The sequence below is a fragment of the Staurois parvus genome, unplaced genomic scaffold (genome assembly GCF_062004578.1).
Source record: "Staurois parvus isolate SC_StPar_1 unplaced genomic scaffold, SC_StPar_1.0 ptg000025l, whole genome shotgun sequence".
NCBI lineage: Eukaryota > Metazoa > Chordata > Amphibia > Anura > Ranidae > Staurois > Staurois parvus.
In genome coordinates, this window is record NW_028317821.1 from 18,295,981 (window position 1) to 18,323,104 (window position 27,124).

A 27,124-nucleotide genomic window follows, 5' to 3' on the forward strand; every position below is an offset into this window, starting at 1 on the left:
TACCCAGAAGAGTGAAATGCATTTAAGGTATTTGAACTCTGCCAAATGTTTCATGCATGTTAGATTTCCTTTCAGAATAAAACAAATTAATCATCAGTGTGGATTGTGACAGTAGAGACATTTCTTTGAAGTTGGAGGCATTCTGCCATCAACATAGCATATTAAAATTGGTTTATAATGTTAGAATAATGTAGTACTTTCAGCCATATAAGGTAAAACTAAGCACAACATTAATTCCATTTTCACCATGGTTGTCATCACAGTAGTTTAGAAAACAGTCAATTATTTTCTCATACAATGAAGAGTTATTTTATGTGTGAATGTCCTCATCTGCTCTGACTAAATACATACAGTATACACACCTATAGTTTAGTTTAATAAAGCAAAGCTAATTCAAATTTTGCAGAACATTCATTGAATTTTTTGTTTACCTGCAAAATCCTTTTTTTGGAGTACATCATAGGACACGGGCCATCTTGTTATTCATATAGGGTTATGGCGCAACCTTCAGGTGATTGAACACTGGCGAAAAAAAAAAAGACAGGAAATTCCCACCCAGGCATAACCCTTCCCTGCTAGACTTAACTTCAGTTTTGTAGCAAGCCATAAAACAAGCATAGAAGAGGGAAGAGATCCCTGTATCCTGTGACGTACTCCAGGAAACTTACAGGTGAACCAAAAATCCCATTTTCTTTATTGTACACTCCAGGACACAGGGCATCTTCATATTCATCATGATAGGGTTGTCCTAAAGCACTGAACACGAGGTGAACAGCAAAAAGCCAACAGGCCTCATATATTAAAAATGAAAGAGGTTACTTCACACAGCCAACTGTGAAAGTTGCATCCTCAGGGGCTCAAACATTCACCTGGTAGAACTTTCTAAAATTATTAACCGAAGACCAGGTAGCAGCCTTACAAACTTGAACTACCGAAGCCTGATGCCAACTAGCCCTGGAAGTATCAACTCTCCTAGTAGAATGAACGGTCACCAAAAATAGTGGAATTTTGCTCATTATACCATAAGCTTGAAAAACAAACTGATCCATTGAGAAGCAGTGGATTTGGAAGCTGCATGACCCTTCGTTGGGCCTTCAGAAAGCACAGAGAGGGAATCAGACTGACAAATTGCAGCAGTAGACCATGTAAATTTTGACTGCACAAATCGCATCCAAGGTATGCAGAGCCTTGTCCCCCAGCTTCTGAGGTTTAAGATGGAAAGAAGATAGCACAATATACCAGTTAAAATGGAATGACTAGACAACTTTAGGCAAAAAAGACACTGAGGCCATAAAATCACTTTGCCATGGTGGAGCACCAAAAACTATTCCTTATAGGCAGCAGCAGTCAATTTCAAAATTCTATAAACTGAAGTAATGCCAACCAGTACTATACCATCCCGAGTCAGAAGGACTAAGGTAATGTCTCAAATGGATTCAAACGGAGGCATCTGTAATACCGAAAATATCAAATCAAGGTCCCATGGAGTTTTAACATGAGAAACAATACATGCGACCCCTTGTACAAAGGTATTTACTTATCAATAGATCTTTGAAAGAAAATTTGACCCTTGATACTACAATAGGGCCAGTCCCTGGTCAACTCCAGATAGGAGAAATGCCAGGATGAGGTCAATTGCATACTTACAAGGAAGGAGTCCTCTAGCCGTACCCCAAGCAAAATGACTTCCAGGTCTTGTGGTAAATTTTTCTTGCTTCAACAGCCATGACTGTAAATAAGGAAGGAAGATTGGACCTTGTGACAGGAGGCCAGATTGATTCAGGAGTGTCCATGGTTTGTGCACCGACAAGGAATAAATTAGGGTGAACCGATCTTCTGGTCTCACCAATGTATCCACCGTGAACACTCAGGGTCCCTAGTCCTGGATATAAGTCTGTCCAGCTTCACAATGAATCTGGATCCTAGAAGATCCATATCCGAGGTTCCCTACCTTTTGCAGGGTTCCACTAATTTTTCTGGGTGAAGTGCTCACTTCCCCAGAGTCTATCAGCGGCTAAGAAAATTGTCCTGCCAATTTTTCAATCCAGGAATGTGGATGGCAGACAAGGCAAGGACATGAAATTCCCCCCTCCAAGGCAGGATGAGGCCCACTTCCTCCTGAGGAGCTTGGTTTCTAGTGTTTTAAGTACACCACCTACATGGCATTGAAACCTTACAGGGAAGCCCTCCTGCTGCACCAACCAATGCAGCAGTGCACGGCAAATCACCCACAATTCTAGGACATTAATGACCTCTAATATGGTGATTATTTCCCCCTGGACCAAGAGATTACCCAGAACCTTTTCACAGCTCAGCAGGCTGGCGTCAATTGTCAGGGCAGAGGGAGGAATGATATTCTCATTTCCAGTGTTTGACAATAGATCCACCTGTCCAGAGACAGCCTTGTTCTGGGGTGTACCTGCACTGAGGAGTCCAACGACTATATCTTCCTATTTCATGTCAACAAGACATTGAGATGAAGGGGCCTGGAATGAAACTGGCTTGGGAAGGGAGGGAAGGGAACTGCCTCAAAGGAGGCTACCATCTTTCCAAGGACCCTGATGCAAAGATGAATTGAGGGATTTTTCGAGCTTGAAGCAACTCCGCCTCACAGAAAGGCACTTGTCCAGGGGTAGGATCACTCTTGAGTGAACTGTATCCGACACCAAGCCTAAATATTCCAATCACTGGTTTGGGTCTACAGCCAACTTCTAAAAAAATTCAGATCCCATCCAAATCTCTCCAGTGTTTGCACCTTTTGAGTCGTATTGATTTCCAAAATCAGAGCAGGTTGTTACCTCAGGAGCAATTCATATAGCTAACCTATCACAGGAGTACCTAAAAGCCCCAAGACCGGGGCTAGCACCATGGTGAATACTCTGGGAGCTGTGGACAGGCCTAACGGCAGGGCCAAAAACTGAAAGTGGTGGTCTTTCAAAATGTAACCTTGAGCCACTCAATCCCAATCCCCCTCAAACTGCTGTAAAGGCCTGAAATAAAGGCCTCCTGAGCGAATGGGACCACTGCTTCATTGTGAGGAAGACTTGTGACCCGACTTGGATGGCTGTGGATTCCAAACCTTCTTTAAAATTGGGATTGGGATTTGCAGCCCAAGGTCTGGGATTGGCGAAAGGAATGTTTTTTGGAAGTAGGAGTGAAAAACCTGTGTGTTACAGGCTTAGCCTTATGTTTAGGCAACAATACGGTACATTTGCCCATATTACCCTTGGAAAGTAATCATCCAGAGCAGGACCAAATGTTCCCCTTGAATGGTTGAATGAATCCTTCCTGCTGAGCTACTGTGTTTTGATGACAGGATGATCTCCCTGCTGTCAGAATGCACTGATCATCAGAATGCACTGATATACAGTGGATGTAAAAAGTCTACACACCCCTGTTAAAATGTCAGGTTCTTGTTCTGTAAAAAAAATGAGACAAAGATAAATCATTTCAGACCTTTTTCCACCTTTAATGCAACCTATAAACTGTACAACTCAATTGAAAAACAAACTGAAATATTTTAGGGGGGGGGGGGGGGGGGGAAGTAAACATAAAAAACTAAAATAATGTAGTTGCATAAGTGTGCACACCCTTAAACTAATACTTTGTTGAAGCACCTTTTGATTTTATTAGTCTTTTTGGGTATGTGTCTATCAGCATGGCACATCTTGACTTGAGGTCAAGGCAAACTTGTTGAAATGCAGGACCCATCCGGAATCCTGCAGAGTGCGCATGGATATCTCCACATTTTCCATCAGCTCAGAATGAGTCTCCACCTGCAAAAGAGGGTCGTCCAGGTAACCAAATTACGGCAATCCCTCTGTTGTCTCAGCAACACCAGGGTCAGGGCCAGCACTTTAAGAACCCGACCCAAGCCAAAGAGGAGCACCAAAAACCAACAATCTGCATCCCTGACTGCAAAGCGCAAGAAAAGTAGGGACCCACACAGGTACACATCCCTGTCTATGTAGGCCAGGAAACCCCCCTGATAAAGGCCACCATGAAATAGATGGATTCCATCTTGAACTGCTGCAGCTCACAAGGTAGGTGTCCAGGATTGAGCAAACCCTGTCCTTCTTTGAAAATATTAACAGAGGTCGGAGGAGCCACTGAGAACAATCTGGCTCCAGAATTCGGAGCAATCACTCAGTGGAAAGGCAAATCCTACATCACCCTGTACAGAGCTTGCAGGCGGGGAGGGGAAAGGCAAATGTTGGACGAAAGGAAATTCTGATGGCCAGGACAGAAATTCTAATTGGTTTCCAGACCCAATCAGTTAGTGGACCCACTTTATGAGAATGAGGAAGGTCCATAGCCCTGCAAATCAGCAAAGACAACCCCACTCTGGAAACAGATAGGGGCAAGCCTGCATGCTAAGAGAGGACCCGTCCGTGGGTTTAGGGCCTTGTGGGGCCAGGGGTACTTGGCAATACCTGCAGGAGCCTTAAAGGGCATGGAGCCTTCGTCTGTGGGACCAAACAGATAAAAAAGAGCAAAGAAGTAAGGACCAAGTTAACACCGCAGTGCCGATCCTGTGGCCTGTGAGAGGAACATACTGATGACACCTGCAGGGTTCTTGAAGTTGTCATCCAGGGTAGCACTGAGATTAAGTCTGCCATGGCCTGCTTAGACTTCTGGTCAATGGATCAACACCTAAGCCAAGGTACCCACAAAGCACCACTGCCCCAACAAAGACCTTGGAAAGAAGCAGGATTGCATCTAAAAATGCATTACAAACATACTTAAGGCTCTGGACCAACCGGTCAACAGTTCCAATACGCTGGGAACACCTGTCCTGAATGCAACCCTTATCATAACATCTTGGCCCACTCAGAAAGCATCTGAGATACCAGGGCTGGGACCAACACAGGCCGCAGTGTCAAGCCGGCAATGGTAAGCCTACTACGGATAAGCCAATCTACCGTATGGTCCACAGATTCCTTGAAAGAGATCGATTCCTCCACTGGTAACATGGTTACTTGTTCAACCTAGGGATAGAGGGACCCAACACAATAGAAAAGATCCCTCCCTTTAAAGGAAAAAAAAAACCCTCCTCAAGGCGTAACGTACTGAAAAATGCTGAGGAACCATAAAAGGACATTTTGGATGTTCTTGTCCTCATAGACAAAGTTATGATTTGCAGGATAAGCAAAAAACTTGCTCCAGAAAATCTATAAGAATGGGAATGGTGGCAGGAGAAGGTTCCTCTTCAATATGTGTCCACTGCTAAATGCATGCCGTGACAGGTTAATACCCGTGGACTGCCAACTCAGAGCTGCCCAACGGGGCAAAGGGTGCCAGAAAACCCCAAATCTCCTTCTTTAGCTCCTAAACAAGGGCACACATAATGGCAGAATGGTGAGAAAAAATAGCCTGCTGACTTGTGTACACCCTCAGCCAGTTAGCTAGCTGAGCCAGACAAGCCATCTACAGTGTGGGGAGGGTGAGTTTGGGGAAACCAGTAATAGCAGCATTCTACCCTAGTACATTTTGAAAGGTAGGTGACAACAAAAGTCTCTGCCTCTGTGCCTTCCTCTCACTGCTTGGCAGGGAGGCAGAAGAGATGAAGTGTCACTAGTAAAAATGGCAGCACAAAATGACAAAGCATCCGCCCACTGAACCCCATCCTACCATCTTGCCCATCAGAGTAAAAGCACCGGAGTACCGCACATTCGCATCCAGCTCAAGGACAGACCGTGGGTGCAAGTGATCTAGAATAAGGGCAGATGCCCACAGGCAAAATGGCGAGCGCACAGCCCGTCCCAATGATCCACAAAGACCCAGTCTAAAGTTGCTGGCAGTCTGACTACATGGTGTGAACACCTGTGGGGGCAAGGTAACAATATACAAGCCGGGTGGGTACTGAAACACAGGTAGGGCTACACATAGAAGCACTGTGACCCCAGAGAAAAACCACATCCAGTACAGCCAATGCCAAACCAGCTGTGGTGGGGGTGGGTAAGGTACAGGAGCACAGGCCCAGAGCCGACCAACAACAGGGAGCACCCGTGCCCCATACTGCATCCCAGAGGGAAGAGGGGGCATCTACTTACCAATACAGTGGAACTTGTGGGTGATGCTCGTGAGACAGATTCCCTCTCCACCGAAGTGGAGGGCTGTCGATCAGAGTAACACTAACACAGGCACCTGGTCATATGCGTCCCGAAAGGTGTTTAATTTGCAGGCTGCTTGGGTCCAGCATGGGGCTTCCACAGCTGACCCAACACGTAGCTGGAGGTCTGCGTGTGCTCGTTGGCCAGACTGGGGTGACCACTGGATCTAGATTCTCCAGACCGTCACCCAGCCTGGCTGTTGACTGAAGATCTCTGCAGACATAAATCCTGGGAAAAAAGAAAAAAAAGGCATTGGAACCATAGGTCCCAGCAGGGAACTAGGTCCTTGTTCCTTAACCAATTCAATACCGGGCAATTTTACACCTTCCTGCCCAGGCCAGTTTTCAGGTTTCAGCGCTCTCACACTTTGAATGACAATAGCACGGTCATACAACATTGTATCCAAACTAAAATTTTATAATTTTCTTCACACAACTAGAGCTTTCTTTTGGTAGTATTTAATCACCACTGGGTTTTTATTTTTTGCTAAATTAACACAAAAAGACCAAAAATTTTGAAAAAAAAAAGATTTTCTTTGTTTCTGTTATAAAAGTTTGCAAATAAATAATTGTTCTTCATAAATTTAGGCCGAGATGTGTTCTGCTACATGTCTTTGGTGAAAATAACCCAAATTAGGATGTATTTTTTAGTTTGTAGGAAAGTTATAGAGTTCACAAACTATGGTATAGATCTGAATATTGATCAATCCTGAAGTACTGAGAGCCAATCTAATTTCTTGAGGTCCAAGAATGTCAGAACAGTACAGATATCCCCCAAATTACCCCTTTTTGCAAAGTAGACAGTCCGACGTATTTCATAAGAGGCATGGCGAGTTTTCTGAAGTTGTATTTTTTTGTCATAATGTTTCGGAAAATGAAAAAATTAGCTTCACTATTTTTTTTTTACATATTGTCACCAGTGCAGTACAGCATCATCATATAACTGGCATGGCGGTGATCAGGGACACTGACTGGTGACAGTATGAAAAAAAAATATGTATATTTTTTTTATTCTTTTTTATTTTGTTTATTACATTTTTTTTTTTTTCAAAGATTTTTTTTTCATATTTCACTATGACCAAAGTAGTACAATGTTACCATAGTAACATTGTACTACTTTGGGGAAGTGATCAGTATTTTTTTTTTTTACACAATTTGCTTATAGCAAAGAATTACTTTGCTATAAGCAAGCATTTACCTGAATGACATCGATTCATCCAGGGGTTTTTTTTTTTTTTTGTGCTTAGCTGTGATTTGGTCACAGCTAATCACATGACATGTGCATGTGATTAGCTGTAACCATTCACAGCTAGACACTAGTATAAAATGGATGGCATGAAAGAAGCCATCCATTGTATACAACTGTCATGTGACCTGCTGTGATTGGTCACAGCAGGTAACATGGTACCGGCAACGGGGCCGATACTCAGATCTGTCATCGGCCGTGTCCGAGGTACACGGCCGGTGACAGATCGCACCGCTCTGCAGGAGCGCAATCTGCGCATGTGCGGGAGGACGCCATATGGCGTCTACCTGGAACGCTGATGACATTACCGCCCATTATTCGGCCATAGGGTGGGCGGCAAATGGTTAAACACTAGGCAGAAATAACTAGCTTGTCTATAGCAAAGAGGGGGTTTATGCCAGCTAGGACTGCCCATAGGTGGTGCGGTGTTCTTCTTTTTCTGCCTAGTTTCCTACTCCTGTAGGTGGTGCTATAACACTAAAGTCAAGACTAGAAGAGCTATGTCCGTCAATGAACATAAGAGAAATAACATTTCATAAAATCAATCTCACAACTCAAACTGTGAAAATCTAAATCCTCAATTAACATCATAGTTGATACACTGATAAATTCTAATAAGCCGATTATTCTCCTAGGAGAAAAGATGGCCACAGCTTGCTACTAGGAACTTTATTTTATAAATGTTATTCTTGGTTAAACCAAACTTGTCTGGATTATGATAAACAAATAACCCATTTACAAAATTACATAACAGAGTAGTTTGAAATGGTTTGGGACCTTTGGATTAGTTGTTCTTCACAAAACAGAATGATGGATTAAAGCGTAACCATAGACAAGCAACTGAATAAATAGGTGAAAAATATGCCAAATGATTTGTAATTTTGTTACGGTTGTGTGCCGTAAAATGTTGTGCAGGAGTGACGTCATCGTGGTTCAGCCATTCAAGCCGCCTAAGCCCGCGAACCTGGAAGCCGCTGGAAGGCTTTATTTTAATGTAAGTTTAACACAATGTGCTAGTATGCGTTGCATGCTAGCACATTTTGCTTTTTTTTTTTTTTACTAGAGTTTACCACTGCTTTAAGCCTTTATAGTATACTTATTTTCTTTCATCTCACACTATTTTTCTCTTAAATCTAGATTCCGTGTTGTTTTTACCTTCTTCCAGTAGTTTAAAACTAGTAGACTATATGCTGTAAAAACCAGTGTATCGTTTCTTACTAATTCGCCGATTTGCCTTTGTGAGGGTTAAGGATTTGATGTGTTCTGTAAACATTCCACAGTGGTTCATTAGGTCACATCAGTTCAATACTAGTAGCTCTGGTAGGCGTTTGAAGCACCATAAAAGTGACTTTCAACACGTATCCAGTGGGTGAAGCATTCAGATTAGACACTTGCCATGTAAAAAAAAAACATTTCCTCTTTTGGTGAAGCTTATTTTCATTGGAGTATTATATTTAATACTCTGGTGGATTAATAATCCTATAAATGCTGGTCAGATTTACTTTTATTGCAACCAGACACAACAGATCTTTTTAAGGGCTTGCTACAGAGGCTGTAGAATGATCAGATTTAGGGCCTCTGTCAACGGGCTTTTGTTCATTTCAAATGGATTTTGCATTCCCTACAATCAGAGGAATGCAAAACCCTCTTGAAGCAGGTGGAATTCCAGTAAAAAGGTCAACTGCAGATCAAATGCACCTGTCAATGAATTTTGAATGATCTCAAAAGTGTCTCAAATTGAAGTCATCAACACAACTCCAAAGCCTGTTGATACAGGCCCTTGAATTTGATGTTTACCAAAAACACATAGCTGATCCTGAAGTAAAGAACGGAGATGTATCATGGTGTGTGTAGAGCTCTTTGAATACTACAAAACCATTGGATGTCAATTAAATGCATGCTCCAGTCAAAGTGAAATACTGTCGTCCATGACCACCACCTGATAATGCTATTTCTCTGGCTGCTACACTGATTTTCCATGTTCAAGTGGCTGTCTAAGCCACGAATGTGGAACATGTATCCACTAAGATACCTGATCTGTGCCCTTGTTCTAGCTTAGTCAATAGCTAGGCAACTTGGAAAGTGATTTCAGAAATGGCAGCCTACATGTTTCTCCTAGTATAGGTTTCCTTTAAGCCTTGAACTGCACACAGGTTACATATCCTACCTACCTATAGAATCATAAAGGGAAACTGTAGTGCTTTTTCCTGCAAATTTATAAAAACTTACAATATATGATTATTTTTGTTTATGTGTATAATTTTTTTTTTTTTTTACAAATAAATGCTTAACACATTGTACTCCATGCTTTAGCAGAGGTAGGCAGCCTTTGAGAGGTGGAGATCTACCTGAACAACATGAACAAAATCAAAGATCATCAGGGTTTTTTTTTTTTCTTTTAAACTAGCAAGGTCTAACTAAATATTAAGGATGCCATGAGGAAAACTTAGAAAAATATAATAAAACTAACGTCACTGTAAAAATATAGACCTAGCCTACCATACATGTCAACATCAGTGAGCAACTCATTCACAACTTTTTTATATTTGGAGAGTAATTTGTCACCCCCCACAAGTCTGATGCTGGAGTGAATCATGAAGACAGAACATCTGGTACTGCAGGCTGACCTGCTCGACTAGTTTCAGGCCCAAATGCAGGGCAGTATATAGAGGTCAGTAATAGGTAGGGCGGTATATAGAGGTCAGTAATAGGTAGGGTGATGTATAGAGGTCAGTAATAGAAAGCTTGGTGTGTAGAGTAGTGTATTGAGGTCTGTAGGATGTACTGCAATGTACGTAGGCCAGTAGTAGGTAGGGAAGAGTACAGGAGTCAGCAGTTTTTAAGGCAGAATACAGAGGTCAGTATGGCAGAGTACAGGCTCAGTAGAGTAGTGGTAAGTGTCAGTTAGTAGGGCAGAGGATGAGGTCAGTAAGTAGCATGGTGATATGTGTGTACAGGGAGAAGGAAAGTGCCAGCCGATGACTCACTATGCTTTCTCCTGGTGTGCTGATCCTGGCTGGCCCTCCTCTCTTGTACATTCCCTGTGATCCCACACACAAGCCTCTGGGATGGAAGTGAGAGGACTGGCCGGGATCAGTGCCACATACCAGGTTTTCCCTTCCTGCGCTGCTCTGCATAAGTGGGAGGAGCAGCCCGGGGGTCGGCAAAGCAGGATCGAGATCTACCAGTCACCCCGCAATGAAAGGGTTGCTGACCCCTGCTTTAGTGTGTGCAATGCATGGCTAGGCTGTCTAATAAAGGAGCCCAGGACTACCTCTACATTTGTTGACTTCTTTTACAGACTTATACTCTATTACTAGTACAGAGAAAGGGGTTGAATCTTTCAGCTGTGTGTGTAATCTGAGATCTCGACATTTTGATTTGCATTCATAGATCTGAAGTAAGACAGTTATCTGATTCCTGGTGTACCAGAATAATAGTCACAATCAGCAAAATGGGTTATATCAAATATTAATTTGCAATAATTCATATTTATGTGACTAAAAAAAAAAGAATAAAAATACAATACATTCACTTAGAAATCACAATGCTGCCAGAAATCTGCTGTTCTGGGAAAACCATTTGCTTATCATTGTGCAAATGCTGACAAGGTGCTCTCAACTGCGCCCACTGTAAGCTCATTACTATATCTCACTCAGAAGACATAAATTTTGGGAGTTTTGCTGCAATACTTATAACTCAGATGAAGATAAAGGAAGTGCAAGGGGAAACCTTAATGTGCTGGCCCTTGGCTTTTTTCCCCAGCACTGAACCCAAGAAAGATGTGACAAACACTGCATTTGCATCTTATACATTTGAAGGAACGTTATCCTGCAAAGAATTTTGGTAAACTTCAGTTTTGTACACTGCAAAAACAAACTTGCCTAAAAGTTAAAGCTGGGATTTCCAATTAAAATGGAAATGACTAATTTGCTTGTGACCCTTAGACTTCCAGAATTTCATCACCACCTACTGGCAAAACTGAATAGTTTAACATGACCATACATATACAGTGGCCCATGTAAGAGTAACCAGTATAACTGAATTGTTTTACATTACTCTAGGGATAGAAGCCATTTTCTATCTATGATGGGTGTTCGCTTACTAAACTTAACCGCTTGCCATCCAGCGTACATGGACACAGGCACAATTTTAGTTTTTTTCAGGTATTTACCAAAATATATTCAAGTTAAAGTTATATAATGGATATGGGCTGAAAGTGCACAATCAAATTGGAGGAAGGCTTTAGGAATTACAGATCTTAAGATTAGCCATCCCCCCTTTTTCAAGGGACCAAAAGTAATTGGACAATTGAATCAAAAGCTGTTTCATGGCCAGGTGTGGGCTACTCTATTATTTCTTCATCAGTTAGGCAGTTAAAAGGTCTGGAGTTGATTCTAAGTGTGGTATTTGCATTTGGAATCTATTGCTGTGAACCTACATCATGTGTTCAAAGGAGCTGTCCATGCAAGTGAAACAGGCCATTGTAAGACTTCAAAAATGAAACAAATCCATCAGAGAGATAGCAGCAACACTAGGAGTGGCCAAATCAACAGTTTGGTACATTCTGAGGAAAGAAGAATGCATTGGTGAGCTCAGCAACATAAAAAGGCATGGACGTCAACGGAAGACAACAGTGGTGAATGATCGCAGGATCCTCTCTATGGTAAAGAAAAACCCATTCACAACATCCAGACAAGTGAAGGACACTCTCCAGGAGGTGGGTGTATCATTATCAAAGTCTACAATCAAGAGAAGACTTCACAAGAACAAATACAGAAGGTTCACCACAAGGTGCAAACCATTCCTAAGCCTGAAGAATAGAAAAGCCAGATAAGACTTTGCCAAAACACATAAAAAAAAGCCAGACCTGTTCTGGAAAAGCATTCTTTGAAACTGAGATTAATCTGTACCATAATGACCGGAAGAAAAAAGTGTGGAGAAGGCTTGGAACAGCTCATGATCCAAAGCACACAACATCATCTGTAAAACATGGTAGAGGCAGTGTGATGGCATGGGCATGAATGGTTTCCAGTGGCACTGGGTCATTGGTGTTTATTGATGATGTGACAGAAGACAGAAGCAGCCAGATGAATCCTGCAGTGTTTAGAGATATACTGTCAGCCCAGATTCAGCCAATATCAGCAAAGTTGATTGGAAGGCGCTTCACAGTACAGATGGACAGTGATCCAAAACACACTGCAAAAGCAACCCAGGAGCTTTTGAAGGAAAAGTGGAATATTCTGCAATGGCCGAGTCAGTCACCTGATCTTAACCCAATCGAGTATACATTTCACTTGCTGAAGGCAAAACTAAAGGCAGAAAGACCTACAAACAAAGAACAACTGAAGACAGCTGCAGTTAGAGCCTGGCAACGCATCAGAAAGGAGGAAACCCAGTCTTTGGTAATGTCCATGGGTTCCAGACTTCAGGCAGTCATTGTCAGTAAAAGATTCTCAACAAAATATTAAAAATGAACATTTTATTTATGATTATATTCAATTGTCCAATTACTTTTGGTCCCTTGAAAAAGGGGGGATGGCTACTTTTAAGAGCTGTAATTCCTAAATCCTTCCTCCAATTTGGTTGTACATACCCTCAAAGTAAACCCGAGAGTGTGCACTTTCAGCCCATACCCATTATATAACTATAGCTTGAATATGTTTTGGTCAATACCTGAAAAAAATCTAAAATTGTGCCTGTATCCAAATATATATGGACCTAACTGTATATACATCCTGGACAGGAAGTGGTTATACCAGGATCATGACTGCAGGTGAAGCCATGAGCCTGGTATACATACTAAGCATATTCTTTTTCTGAAAATGTGTATTTGATAAACAGTTTAAAAAAATTTACCAACCACTATTTTACTCTTCAGGGCTTCTGCTTTTAGAAAATATATAATGTTTTGGAGTTCTAAGTAATTTTCTAGCAAAAAATGCTGATTTTAACATGTAAGCGAAAATTGTCACAATTGCCCTGGATGGCTAGTGGTTAAAGGACCTAAGTAAGCTGAGGGCTTACATTTGAACTGGAAGTTTCCCTTACAGAAATGTTCTTGAAACCATTGCTTCCATATAGTCCAACGTTTAGAAAGAATTAAGCTGAAAATATACACTCACCGGCCACTTTATTAGTTACACCTTGCTAGTGCCCAGAGAACATCCCCCACTCCATTACACCACCATCAGCCTGAACTGTTGATACAAGGCAGCATGGATTCATGCTTTCATGTTGTTTGTGCCAAATTCTGACCCTATCATCTGAATGTTGCAGCAACCAGTCTACCCATTCTCCTCTGATTTTATCAAGGCATTTTCAACCACACAACTGCCACTCACTGGATATTTTCTCTTTTTCGGACCATTCTGTTAAACCCTAGAGATGGTTGTGCATGAAAATCCCAGTAGATCAGCAGTGCTTAACCTCTTCCCATCCGGCGCATGCCGATTAAATAGCCGAACGGGAGCGCTGCCGATGCAGGGGGACGTTTCTAAACGCATGCATTGCCTGTGCGCGCTCCCTGGGAGTGCGCGGCACCGAGATCTGTGCCCGTTGTGTCCAGGGGACACAGCGAAACACAGATCACTGTATGGGACCTCTGTGTGAGGTCCCGATTCATGTGATCACTGATTGTCCAATCAGTGATCACATCAACAGTAGTAAACAAGATGTCACTTTCTGACATCGTTTACCACTTGTGAATTTTGTGAATGATCATAGAGGTCACATGGCACAAAGCTATTCACAACAGCCTTGTACCATGAGACAAGCTGTGACCAATCACAGCTCTCACAGTATATCTCAATGGCTGCAGGAATGCAGCCAGAGAGAAAGAGAAATGATTGATTTTACAGCCTTTATGGGTGTAAAAGCAATCAGTGTATAAAAAAAAAAAAAAGAAAAACTTTATCACCCTCCCACAAGTAGTACAGTGTCACTATGTAGAAAAATAAATAAATATTATAAAAAAAATAAGATAAAAATGTAAAAACATTTTAAAATTATAATTATTTTATAAAGATAGCTGAATACATTTTGGGCGAGATTTATAAAGAAAGATTATTTATTTGCAAAATTGTATAAGAAAAACACTTTTTTTTCAAAATTTTTAGTCTTTTTTATTTATATAGCAAAAAAATTAAAATCCCAGTGGTGCATAAATACCACCAAGAGAAAGTTTTATCTGTCTCAAAAAATGCTAAAAAATTTCATATCGGTGCAGTGTTGCATTCAAAGTGTGATAGCGCTGAAAGCTGAAAATTGGCCTGGACTGGAAGGGGGTGAAAGTGTCCAGACCTGAAGTGGTTAAAATACTCAGACCTGCCCGTTTGGAACCAACAACCATGCTAAGTCCAAAGTCACTTAAATCCCCTTTCTTTCATATTCTGATGCTCATTTTGAACGTTACTTCACCACATCTAGATGCCTAAATGCACCGAGTTGCTGCCATGTGATTGGCTGATTAGCAATTTGAGTGACCAGGTGTACCTAATGAAGTGACTGGTGAGTGTATGACAGCAGGTCACAGATAACTGCATTTACATCTGCAAAGAATGCAATCAGATATCTTTGTGTATAATCATGTGTACACATTTAAGGATGACAATATTCAGTTGACGCCAGAATTCTTTTCGTATAAAGTGCTAATATATAGAGATTACTAAAGTGCTACAAAAATTAAACTGTGTGCTGAATACACTGCCAGTACCATAACATTTTAAATAATGTGACAATTTATTACAGAACTGTACCATTTATTTTACACACAAATATGACAGTTCTCTTGGTTTACAAAGTCTAACAAAAAATATGGAATGTTATAGTATTGTCTTGCATAAAGTTAAGTACAAGTTGTACTTTTCCAGGGATCAAACTGCCAATCTACTAAGTTTGACTGGATTTGCCATATTGTTTTCTTTAAACCGCTGTCACCCAAGTCCTCAACCCCCCTCCCCCCACCATTTTGAAACAAAAATGATAATTTACTGCACCTAATCAATTTATATTCAGAAGGCTCACACTGCTACTCACACAGGGACATTTATTGAGGAGTAAGCTTGTTTTTCATGAATGGCTGAGATCATTAGTATTGTCAAGAGGAAGCCATAATTTGGCTGATCAGTTTAGTTCACGAAATGAGTTCTTTTTGAAAAATAATTTCACTTAGGAGGAAACATTCATCTGGAGTAGATTCTGTGTCATTTCTTCCATATAAATCATTCCACGTGGTCAAGACTCTCCATTTTGCACTTTGGCTGCTGGTGGATGCATGAAGTCCTTAAATGGAACAAGAGCTTCTTTGAGAGCTGTACATACTTCAGAAGACGAACATGTAATGCATTCCACTAATGTTGGGTACAAAGAGATCACCTGCGCCCAAGTGTTACCATCAACTGCAACAAATTAAATAAACTTCATTAGAAAAACAAAATATTTATTATACAATATACAAGTACTACAAATCTTCACTAAGAATTATTAGTTCATACACTGGATACAGCAGGTCCAACTACTGCGTGTGAAGTTCGCTTAAGAAATTTTCTAACATACCAGAAAGTCTTGAGATCTTTACAAACTCTTTTTCATTCATTAGTTTGAAAGGTAATTATTATTGAAGTTTGCAATATAGAAAACACAGTAAAGAAAAAAATACAATAAAATAAAAAAAATCTGAACTGTACACCAAAATAATAGGTTCAATCAAGAAAAGCCATTTAGAAAGGGAATGAGGTATTATCTTTTTAAGAAAGGTAAATATCTTAGTATAAAAGAGTAGGACTCTGAGATGTTTTTAGTGGGCATATGGAAAAGCAGATCCTCCAATATGCCAAATAGACTACTTGTCAGGCTATAAATGTTGGGTGCTGCCAGCTGACAATCCATGGAAATAGTACCTTCAGACTAAAATGTGTTAATGCAGTCATAGGATCACATAGTAAGCAAGAAAGCCACTACAACTCTATAGTCTTTAAAGCATAGGGCGGGAGGTTTAAGTTTAACCCCTTCACACCTAAGGGTAAAACAAATCTTAATGCCTAAGCACAAATTTGCAACATTGACATGTGTTAGTAAAACCGTACATATCCCCACAACTACTTTGTACATCCAGGTGAATTATACCTTGTTTTTTCGGGACAAGTTGGGCTTTCATTTGGTGGTAAATGGTAAAGGATATCTCCTGATTTTTTTTTTATTATCAAAGGAAAACTGGCCCAAAATAGTAAGAAAAAAATTTTTTTTTTTTAAATTTAGCTGTCCGTTTCTTGTTACTACCATAACCTACCATCAAAGAACAACCCAAAATAAATTTTCCAGCTCTTGACGATCGCAGCGATACCATATATGTGTATGTTATTTGTTGTTTGTACCTGTAGTACAGCTCAGAAACAATAGTGCACATTTTGTTTTGTTTTTTAACCTAAAACACACTGACACCATTTTTTTTTTTTACCTGACCTTTGACCCTGACCTTGATCTTTGACCCTGACCCAAACACCTACCCTGGCACTGAACTAGATCAATCCTTATTCTAGGTATTTTTTTAAATTAATCTTTTTTTTTTTTTTTTTTCTTAAACATTTTTTTCCCCTCTATGCCAGGAGTTAGAGAGATACAATGTATCTCTCTCCTCCATTCATAGAGAGAGAGAAAAAAAAACACAAGGAGGCTGGGCTGTACAGTGACTGATCACTGTGATAGCCAATCAGAGGCTATCACAGCGATCATGTGACCCGGAATCGGGAGTCCTGGGTCCCAATTGTTAGAACGGGACCCAGGGCTCTCAGTGACACCGCGGTTTTTGTGCTGGGAGCACACTGTGCGGCGCGCTCCCAGCAGAAAGACAGGTATGCAAATATGCAGCCCCATGGAAAAAAGCCCAGTTCTGTGTTACGCCGGAGTCAAGAGGTTACGCTTATGATGTTTAGCTGGAACATAGTAGACTTGGTAAAACAATCTGAGTTGCAATACCACCGAGGTCATATTTGGTATGTCTATACGAATTTAGAACAGTCACAATGACTATCAGATGGGAACATGGTTTTCTGAATTTCCCTGGCTTTATGATAAGTTGAGAGTAGAGTAGCATATTAATTTAAGAGAAGTTTAGCATTGCCAAGCTGGGAAAACGTTTCTAAAGTAGTGTGAGCAAGTTTAACGTTAGTCATCCCCACCTGTGCTTTCGGCACATGCCGCAGTTGAAGGTAGCTAAAGCAGGAGGGCGTTGGAATGTTGTATTCCTCCTGGAATTGCTGAAAGTTCTTACAAATAAAATCAGCATACAGATGAGAGGCATATTTAACACTCACTGATCCCCAGTATGTAGCACTGGGGATAGAGGAATGAAGTTCAGAAAGGGTAGGATTCAACCAGATTAGGTTACTGGCTCTTTTTTATACTTAGAGAAAGCCATTAGACAACAAAAACATTTTAACTGAAAACCTACTGTGTAAGAAAAACAAGACAATTGTGCATTCAAAAAGCTTTTGATTTGTTAAAAGCAATACCATATACGACCAACAAATTGGCGCGGTTGATTAACTTGACTGACAGGATCAACTACTCTCTGAGGATTCCTTCAAGAGTTAATATCGCCTTCCCTCTTTAGAACAAATTTGCTTACGCAGCTCAGAACTCTGACATGTCTAAAATATCATTGTTTGAACTTATTTGCATTCATACTTCACAGCAGAAAGGGATAGCACCATTCCTATTTTCTAATCACAACCACTCAATAATACACTTCTGTTTAGGGTAAAATAGGAAAATGATGCATTTGTGGAAGTCTCTGCTGAATGCCCGTCACCAGAGGAAGCAATCAACCCTTGCAATTCTGCTCACAGGGTAATGCAGGCCATAGACAGTTCGTTTATCGGTCGATTTTTCATCCGAAAGAATAAATCGGCCGATTTTCGCACTGTTAGTGGGGCAATGGCATCGCCTGATTTTCACGGTTCCTCCTCATTTCGCTTATCGGTCATGCTGGAAAAGTCGTGAAAAACGATCGATTTTCGCAATCATTGGTGGCAGCATCGGTTTACAGAACGAACGATGTTTCGTTTTTTGGATGAAAAATCGGCTGATAAACGAACCGTCTATGGCTTGCATAATACAGATCATTGCAATGGTGGTCTGCAATCAAAGTGCCTCTGCTTGAGGTCCCCTCATTTCTCTCTACAGGTGGTACACTAATAAAGTCATTAGAGAAAATAGACACCATCAGGTGTATTCATGGCAAGATTTATAAAATGTGACCAATGGAAGAATAAGTACTCCTAGTCTTTTGACAATCTTTACCTGAAAGTGGTGACATTGACATGATTTCCCTTCTGAAAGCCATAATAGTTGCCATGATAAAGGTCACACACTGTACCTTTAACTGTTTTCCTTTTTTATGATCATACTGTAGTATACTAGCTCCTATATCATGTAATGATAGTTGGCCATCTGCAAGTCATGCAGTTAAATATGGTATCACAACTAATTCAAAGAAATTGAAGACCTCTTGCAATCCAAGAATGTTTTCTCAATCATCTTCATTTCCCATGAGAAATATATTTTCAAATAATGCCTTTAAATTTACCAAAACCATATAATATGAGATCAAACCTAAACACTTTCAATTTGAATGCAATAAGGCAGGCCCTTGCACTACATTGTTGAAGATAAAGCTAAAGGACAGTGAATAAGAAAATTGTATGGCCAGCTTAAGACTGCCCTGATACACATTATGAAAAGAAGAAATGCCCATAAAGTGGGCCAGAAAAGTAGTTACTTGCGGTGACAGATATCACATAAGCTGGGAATGCTCAGAAATAAATCCTTGATACCAAGTACCTTAACTGCTTGCCGTTAAGCCACTGTGTAAAAACGGCCACAGGGCGGCACCACTGTGCAAAATCACGGTTTAAAATGGCATTTTGCAAAACAGGTTGGTGGGCGTTCGCCTGCCCTACCCGTCCCGCCGATCGTGGCCGCCAATCACCGGGTCCCGGCTGGTCATTACCCGCCGGATCCCGGCGATTGCCGGCAAACAGTGACACAGAGCACAGCTGCATTGTTTACAATGCAGCCTGATCCCTGTCAGCTCCTAACATGCTGTTCCTGAGAGCGGAGTTTAGCTTTCAGGATCAGTGTGTTCCTGTGAAGTACACCCCCCCCCCGCCCACTAGTAAAACACTCCCCTCACACAGTTAACCCTTTGATTGCTTAAAAAAAGTTAACCCCTTCCTCCTCAGTGCCATTAGCACAGTGTCCGTGTTTTGTTTTTTTTTGCACTGATCACTGTATTGGTGTCACAGGGGATGTCAGGGACCCCCCCTTCTCCCCCAGTAAGTGCATGTTCAGTAGGTCACTGTCACTTGATACACTGCACACAAAACCGCAGTGTTCGCAGAATCAGGCCTGATCTCTGTTAGCACTTGTCGGTAAATTTTGATGATTTTCAGATGCAGCAGAGTGCCAGTACTAGTGCTGCGCTACCTTTTGGTGAACTGGCGAGTACCAGCAGTCTAGTACATCTTGGTCTTTCACATACCTCTTAGATTGTAATCTCCCAAGATCAGGGCCCTCCTAACCCTCTTGTATTGAACTGTATTGTTGCTGTATTGTCTCCTGTTATACTGTAAAGTGCTGAGCAAACTGTTGGCGCTATATAAATCCTGTATAATAATAATACCAGCACTGCAGTATGACTTGGTGACGTGGAGAGTCCCATAAGTCCAGTACAAGCCGGTGCCGTGGCGAGCTCAAGTATTGTCCCGCAGCCACCAAAAATTAGCACACAGGCCCATAGAGCTCCTAGTATCCTTCTGGGTATGCTGCAAATCCTGATTGACAGCCCACAAATTCTGCAGCACCTGTACTTTCCCCATTCACTGCCCAACACGGAATTCAGGTGGAAATAGCAAATTTAACTACTCCCCTTGATTTTTGGAGCTGTTTTTCATGGAATATTTGTATGTGTTGATTGTGGATCAAAGCAATTTATATGCACAACAATTTATTGCCACCAACCCAAATTCAAACCTTGCCAGACCAGTCGCATGGAAACTCATTACGCTTTCAGAATTTAATTTTTTGGGGCCTAACCCTCAACATGGGCATTACTAAAAGAAATGAATTGCGGTTGTATTGGTCCGCAGACCTGATTCATCATATGCCATGTTCTCTGCTGCCATGGCCAGGCATAGATATGAGAGTATAATGTGTTCTATGCATTTCAACGACAATACACTCTGTCATCCTTGGGGTGACCCTGAATTTGATTGGCTCCACAAAATTCAGCCCCTGACAAATCCCCTTAACCAAAAATTTGCAGATGTCTATACTCCCCAGCAAAACATCTGCGTTGATGAGTCCCTCATTAATTTTTCTGGCCGCCTTGCATTTAAACAATTTCTCCCCAGCAAGCGTGCCAGATATGGAGTCAAGATGTAGAAGACCTGTGAGAGGGCATAAGTTTCAGATTTATGAGGGAAAAGATAGTCACATGGAACCCCCCGGATGCCCAGACTACATGGGGAGCAGTGGCAAGATAGTTTGGGACTTGGTGTCACCCTTTTTCCATGTGGGGTACCACTTTTACGTGGACAATTTTTATTCAAGCGTGCCACTATTTAGACATTTGTACAATCTTGGAACTGGCGCATGTGGCAAAGTGTGACCTAATGTGTGCCCACCATTAGAAGTGGGTGGATGCAGTGCGGTACATTCTAATGGTGGGCATACCACACACTTTTTCTGGCAGAGATTTCTTCTCTTTTTTTCCATTCAGTCCACAGCCTGCATACAAAAAAAAAAAAAAAGAACATAGCATATATACCCAACAAGGACCAGCGACATACTGGTACATCACTGGACTTTGAATGGTTATACCAGGATGATGCCTACAGCTGCAGGCATCATTCTGGTATCATTGTTTTCAGCCAGCGATCGGCTTTCATGTAAAAGCAATCCTAGTGGCTAATTAGCTGCAGGATTGGTTTTACAAGCAGCGGGATATGATGCCCCCCTCCCCTGCTGCCTTCCTCAGCCTTCTCAGACAGTCCCATGCCATCGGGGGAACCTGAGAATGCAGCCAGTGTTTCTGTCAGCTGACCATAGAGATGATTGAAGACCAGAGTGGTGCCAATCATCTCTATAGTCTAAGAATTAGGAAGCTACGAGCATTTCATCACTTCAGTTTCGCAGGATATAAACAGCGCCATTTATAAATTGGGAAAGCATCTGATCACACCGATTTTGGTTTGATTAGATAATGTAAGGGCAGAGGAGATATCTAGAGCCTGATAGACCCCAGATTTTTAAAAAAAATATATATAACAATGCCCATTGATGTTATAGGGGATATTTGCATTCCCTGTAATAGCATTAAAAGTGATTAAAAAAAATGAAAGGTACAGTGTAAAAATAATTAAAAAAATCAAAATAACTTAAAAAAAAAAAACTCACCCCTGCCATGCACACACACCTGTGTGCACAAGCATTGACCCTGTGGTGGTATGTAAACAGCGGTTGCACCATACATGTGAGATATCGCCGTGAACGTCAGACCAAGGACCATAATTCTAACACTAGACCTCCTCTGTAAATCTAAAATGTTAGCTTTTAAAGCGTTGCCTATGGATATTAAAAATGCATGCAGTTTGTCGCTATTGCACGGGGCATGCGCAGTTTTAAAGCATGTCATGTTTGGTATCTATTTACTCGGCATACCATTATCTTTTATACTTTACCAAATAATTGGCCAATATATTGTGTTTTTGTGCATTAAAAGTAAAAAAAGTGTATTGTTTTTTAAAAATTGCATTTGAAAAATCGCTGCACGAGTACTATGTGCCATAAAAAATTGTAGTACCCACCATTTTATTCACTAGGGTGTCTACTTTAAAAAAAATATATAATATTTGGGGGTTTAAATAAAATTTTCTAGCAAAAAATACAGATTTTTTTTCATGTGAACAAAATGGGGTTGATTTACTAAAACTGGAGCGTGCAAAATCTGGTGCAGCTCTGCATATTAACCAATCAGCTTCAAGGTTTTATTGCGAAAGTTTAATTAAAAAAGCTGAAGTTAGAAACTGATTGGCTACCATGCACAGCTGCACCAGGTTGTGCACTCTCCTGTTTTAGTAAATCTACCCCAAAGTGTCAGAAAAGGCTTGATCTTCAGGTGGTTAGAAGAGTGAGTGATGTGTGGCATAAACTTCTAATGCTGGGCATAAAATGCCCCCACCCCCCAAAACGACCCCTTTTTTTGGAAATTAGACACCCCATCAATAGAAGAATTTATTTTTTTACCACAAGTTTTTAGAAAATGACAAAACATTTTTTTTTTTACACAAAATTGTCACTTAAATAATTTACTGCTCACACATGGCATGGGTATATGTGAAATTACTCCCCAAAATACATTCTGCTACTTCTCCCGAGTATGGGGGTACCTCATGTGAGAGACGTTTTGGCAGTCTAGCCAAGTACAGGACACCAAAATCCAATAAGCACCTTTAGGCTTTTAAAGGGCTTTATTTCCTCATTACACTTCCAGACTACCTATCAAAGTTTCGGAGGCCCTGAAATGCCAGGATAGCACCTAACCCCCCCAAATGACCCCTTTTTGGAAAGTAGACACCCCACAGAATTTGATAAGAAGCATGGTAAGTATTTTGCAGATCTCATTTGTTGCCACGTTTTTGGAAGATGAAGAAAAAAAAACAAAAACTTTTTTCTATTCTTTTTTCATATTTCAAAACCTTGTGAGAAAAAATGAGATCTGCAAAATACTCATGCCTCTTTTTAAATTCCTTGGGGTGTCTACTTTCCAGAAAGGGGTCATTTGGGGGGGGGGGGGGGGTTGGTGCTATCCTGGCATGTCAGGGCCTTCGAAACTGTGATAGGTATTGAGGACGTGAAATGAGGAAGTTACGCACCTTCAGGCTTTCAAGTGGTCATTGGATTTCAGGCTCCTGTATGTGTCTAGGCTCCCAAAAAGTCTCACACATGTGGTATCCCCATACTCAGTAGAAGTAGCAGAATGTATTTTTGGGTGTAATTCCACATATACCCATGGCTTGTGCGTGAAATAAATCAATTAAATGACAACTTTCTGTGAAAAAAAAAAAAGGTTTTGGCATTTTCCAGAAACTTGTAGAAAAAAATAAATCTTACATGGACTCAATATGCCTCTCAGCAGATAGCATAGGGTGTCTACTTTCCAAAACGGGGTCATTTGAGGGTGTTTGTACTATCCTGGTATTTTAGCACCTCAAGAAATGTGATGGGCAGTCAGAAAGTAAAAGCTGTGTAAATTCCATTATCTATACCATAGTTTGTAGACGCTATAACTTTCACACAGAGCAATAACGATACACTTACTGGGATTTTTTTAACCAAAAACATGTAGCAGAATACATTTTGGCCTAAATTTATGATGAAATTTTAGTTTTTTTGGATATTTTTCATGACCGAAATGAGAAAATATTGTTTTTTTGAAAAACATTTTTTTCTTCAAAAATTTTTTTGTTTATAGTCCCAAAAATAAAAAGTGCACAGGTCATCAAATACCACCAAAAGAAAGCTCTATTTGTGTGAAAAAAAGGACATAAATTTCATTTATGTACAGTATTGCATGACCGCGCAATTGTCCGTTAAACTAGCGCAGCTCTGTATAGCAAAAAAATGGCGTAAATTGCAGTATCTATACCAGCAATGGGCAAACTACGGCCCGCGGGCCGTATACGGCCCGGCGGACCTTTTAATCCGGCCCGCGGAGCTAGTCTCCCGCTAGGCTCCTCTTACAGTCCGCCCTGAAGACCGGTGTAGCATGAAAATCTGTCTCCTATGAGGATCTGTCCCCCTCGACGTATCTGCGCATGTGCCAGAGATCGCCGATCGGCTGCTAATGCCTGAAACTGGCACATGCGCAGATACGTCGAGGGGGACAGATCCTCATAGGAGACAGATTTTCATGCTACACCGGAACGGCGCGGGAATACGGCGAGAGGAACGCGCGGAGCAAAGGTAAGTGAATTGACACAGGGGGGACTTGGGGACATAATATGGGGGATGAATTAATATAGGGGATGAATTACTATATGGGGGATGAATTACTATGGGGGATGAATTACTATGTGGGGGATGAATTACTATGTGGGGGATGAATTACTATGAGGGGGATGAATTACTATGTGGGGGATGAATTACTATGGGGGATGAATTACTATAGGGGGGATGAATTACTATATGGGGGATGAATTACTATAGGGGGGATGAATTACTATATGGGGGATGAATTACTATATGGGGGATGAATTACTATATGGGGGATGAATTACTATGGGGAATGAATTACTATATGGGGGATGAATTACTATAGGGGGGATGAATTACTATAGGGGGGATGAATTACTATAGGGGGGATGAATTACTATATGGGGGATGAATTACTATGTGGGGGATGAATTACTATGTGGGGGATGAATTACTATGTGGGGGATGAATTACTATGTGGGGGATGAATTACTATGTGGGGGGTGAATTACTATGTGGGGGGTGAATTACTATATGGGGGATGGATTACTATATGGGGATGAATTACTATGGGGGATGAATTACTATGGGGGATGAATTACTATATGGGGGATTAATTACTATGCTTACTATGGGGGAATATTACTATACTTACTATGGATGACACATACACATCATTCATCTACTCTTGGTCCGGCCCCCGGGTCCAATATATGAACCCATTGCGGCCCTCAAGTCAAAAAGTTTGCCCACCCCTGATCATACCATAGTTTGTAGATGCTATAACTTTCACACAAAGCAATCAATATACACTTATTGGGATTTTTTTTTACCACAAACATGTAGCAGAATACATTTTGACCTACATTTATAACTAACTTTAAGTTTACTATGTATTTTTTATAGCTGAAAGTAAAAAATATCGTTTTTCTTCAAAATTTTCGGTTTTTTTTGTTTATAACGTGAAAAATAAAAAGCGCACAGGTGATCAAATACCACCGAAAGAAAGCTCTATTTGTGTGAAAAAAGGACAAATTTAATTTATGTACTGTATTGCATAATCACGCAATTGTCCGTTAAACTAGCGCAGCGCTGTATAGCAAAGAAATGGCGTAAATTGCAGTATCTATACCATAGTTTGTAGACGCTATAACTTTCACACAAAGCAATCAATATACACTTATTGGGATTTTGTTTTACCACAAACATGTAGCAGAATACATTTTGACCTACATTTATAACTAACTTTAAGTTTACTATGTATTTGTTATAGCTGAAAGTAAAAAATATTGTTTTTCTTCAAAATTTTTGGTCTTTTTTTGTTTATAGCGTGAAAAATAAAAAGTGCACAGGTGATCAAATACCACCGAAAGAAAGCTCTATTTGTGTGAAAAAAGGACGTAAATTTCGTTTGGGTGCAGCATTGCATGACCATGCAATTATCAGTTGAATCAGAGTAGCAAAAAGAGGCCTGGCCATTAAGGGGGGTAAATCCTCAGGAGTGCAAGTGGTTAAAACATCAGATTTATTGATATTAATACTCTGAAAGTGTAGTTATGGTGTGGACTGAGGCAACGTACATCGTGAGTTCAATTTGTGTAAATAACATGAATGCACAACACAGACATGACAATGAAAATAAATAAATAAAAAACCACATCCGGACGCTAAGTGGTATACTCATATACAGACGGCATACCGCAGCAATATGCTGCCTAAGAATATAACACATACAAATCAAGGTAGCCTTTGTATATGAATCTGCGATCCCATAAAGCCTAAAACCATAAGGTGCATTAATTCAAGGCCACATGAGCATTAATTAGCATGAAAACAATTTTGTTATGGGCCGGACCCTATGTGAGTCCGTGATGCAAGATGGTATACTTATGTGGTTAATCCCATTCAATAAGTGCACAGGCCTCTGATTAGGCCACATATCCCCGGTTATCCGTTAGCTGATAGTAAAAGTCACATATAGCATACTGTATCAAGACTTCAGGTGGTGTACTATAAGTAGAATGGAGGTAGAGACATAGGATTCATCAATAGAAAATATGTATGTGTGTTTTAAGCAGAGAGTGATTCTAGATATAAAGAAAGCAGTTTTGCACTGGACTTTTTGCTCCAAATGTCTTCTGGTCACATGGACCTACATTGTAAAAAGGAGAAATAGCATCCCAGTGTTTCCATTTGTGTGTAACTCAGTAAGGTGTGGCTCATACATTACCGCCACTTCACTGCTGCTCCGCTCATCCTGTTGTCACTTCAAACTATGAACTAAAATAAGTGCTGCTGTGGACCGATGATACACACCTGTAGCCTAAAACTCAAAAACTCTCAATAACCAAAATCAGGTGCTTTTTACCTGTGCCAGTAGCTGGACACCTGAGGATTCAAAAGGTAATAGCTTTCTTTGGAAAGACAAAATTGCTCAAGCTTAAACACACCTGCAAAAATGTACAAAGACTCTCCAAAATCACCTGCAAACACTCACACTTAGGTGTGAATGCTGCCTTAAGACTGGTACTGATATGATATGGTTATTTGCTGATAGACAGACCAACATGATCCTGCACACTTCAGACTTTAAGAATTTATAACATTTACGTTTCCAAGTATTTAAAAATGTTATACCATTATATATATATCCGATAGCCCTACATAACGATGAGAAACTCCTAAAAAGGTTTATGTTGCATACTGCATATCCTTAAGCAACTTTACAATAC

At 40.7% G+C, this 27,124-nt stretch overlaps 1 protein-coding gene across 2 annotated transcripts in view; it reads right to left on the reverse strand.

Moving 5' to 3' along the window:
* Positions 1-15,079: 15,079 nt before the first annotated feature.
* MON2 (MON2 regulator of endosome-to-Golgi trafficking) overlaps positions 15,080-27,124 on the reverse strand; it is a 167,628-nt gene continuing 155,583 nt past the window's right edge. For both annotated transcript variants that reach the window (XM_089652121.1, XM_089652111.1), the window contains one exon: positions 15,080-15,757. In XM_089652121.1, coding sequence (XP_089508247.1) covers positions 15,594-15,757 — 164 coding nt within the window. In that variant the 3' untranslated portion in view covers positions 15,080-15,593. The remainder of the gene's footprint in view (positions 15,758-27,124) is intronic.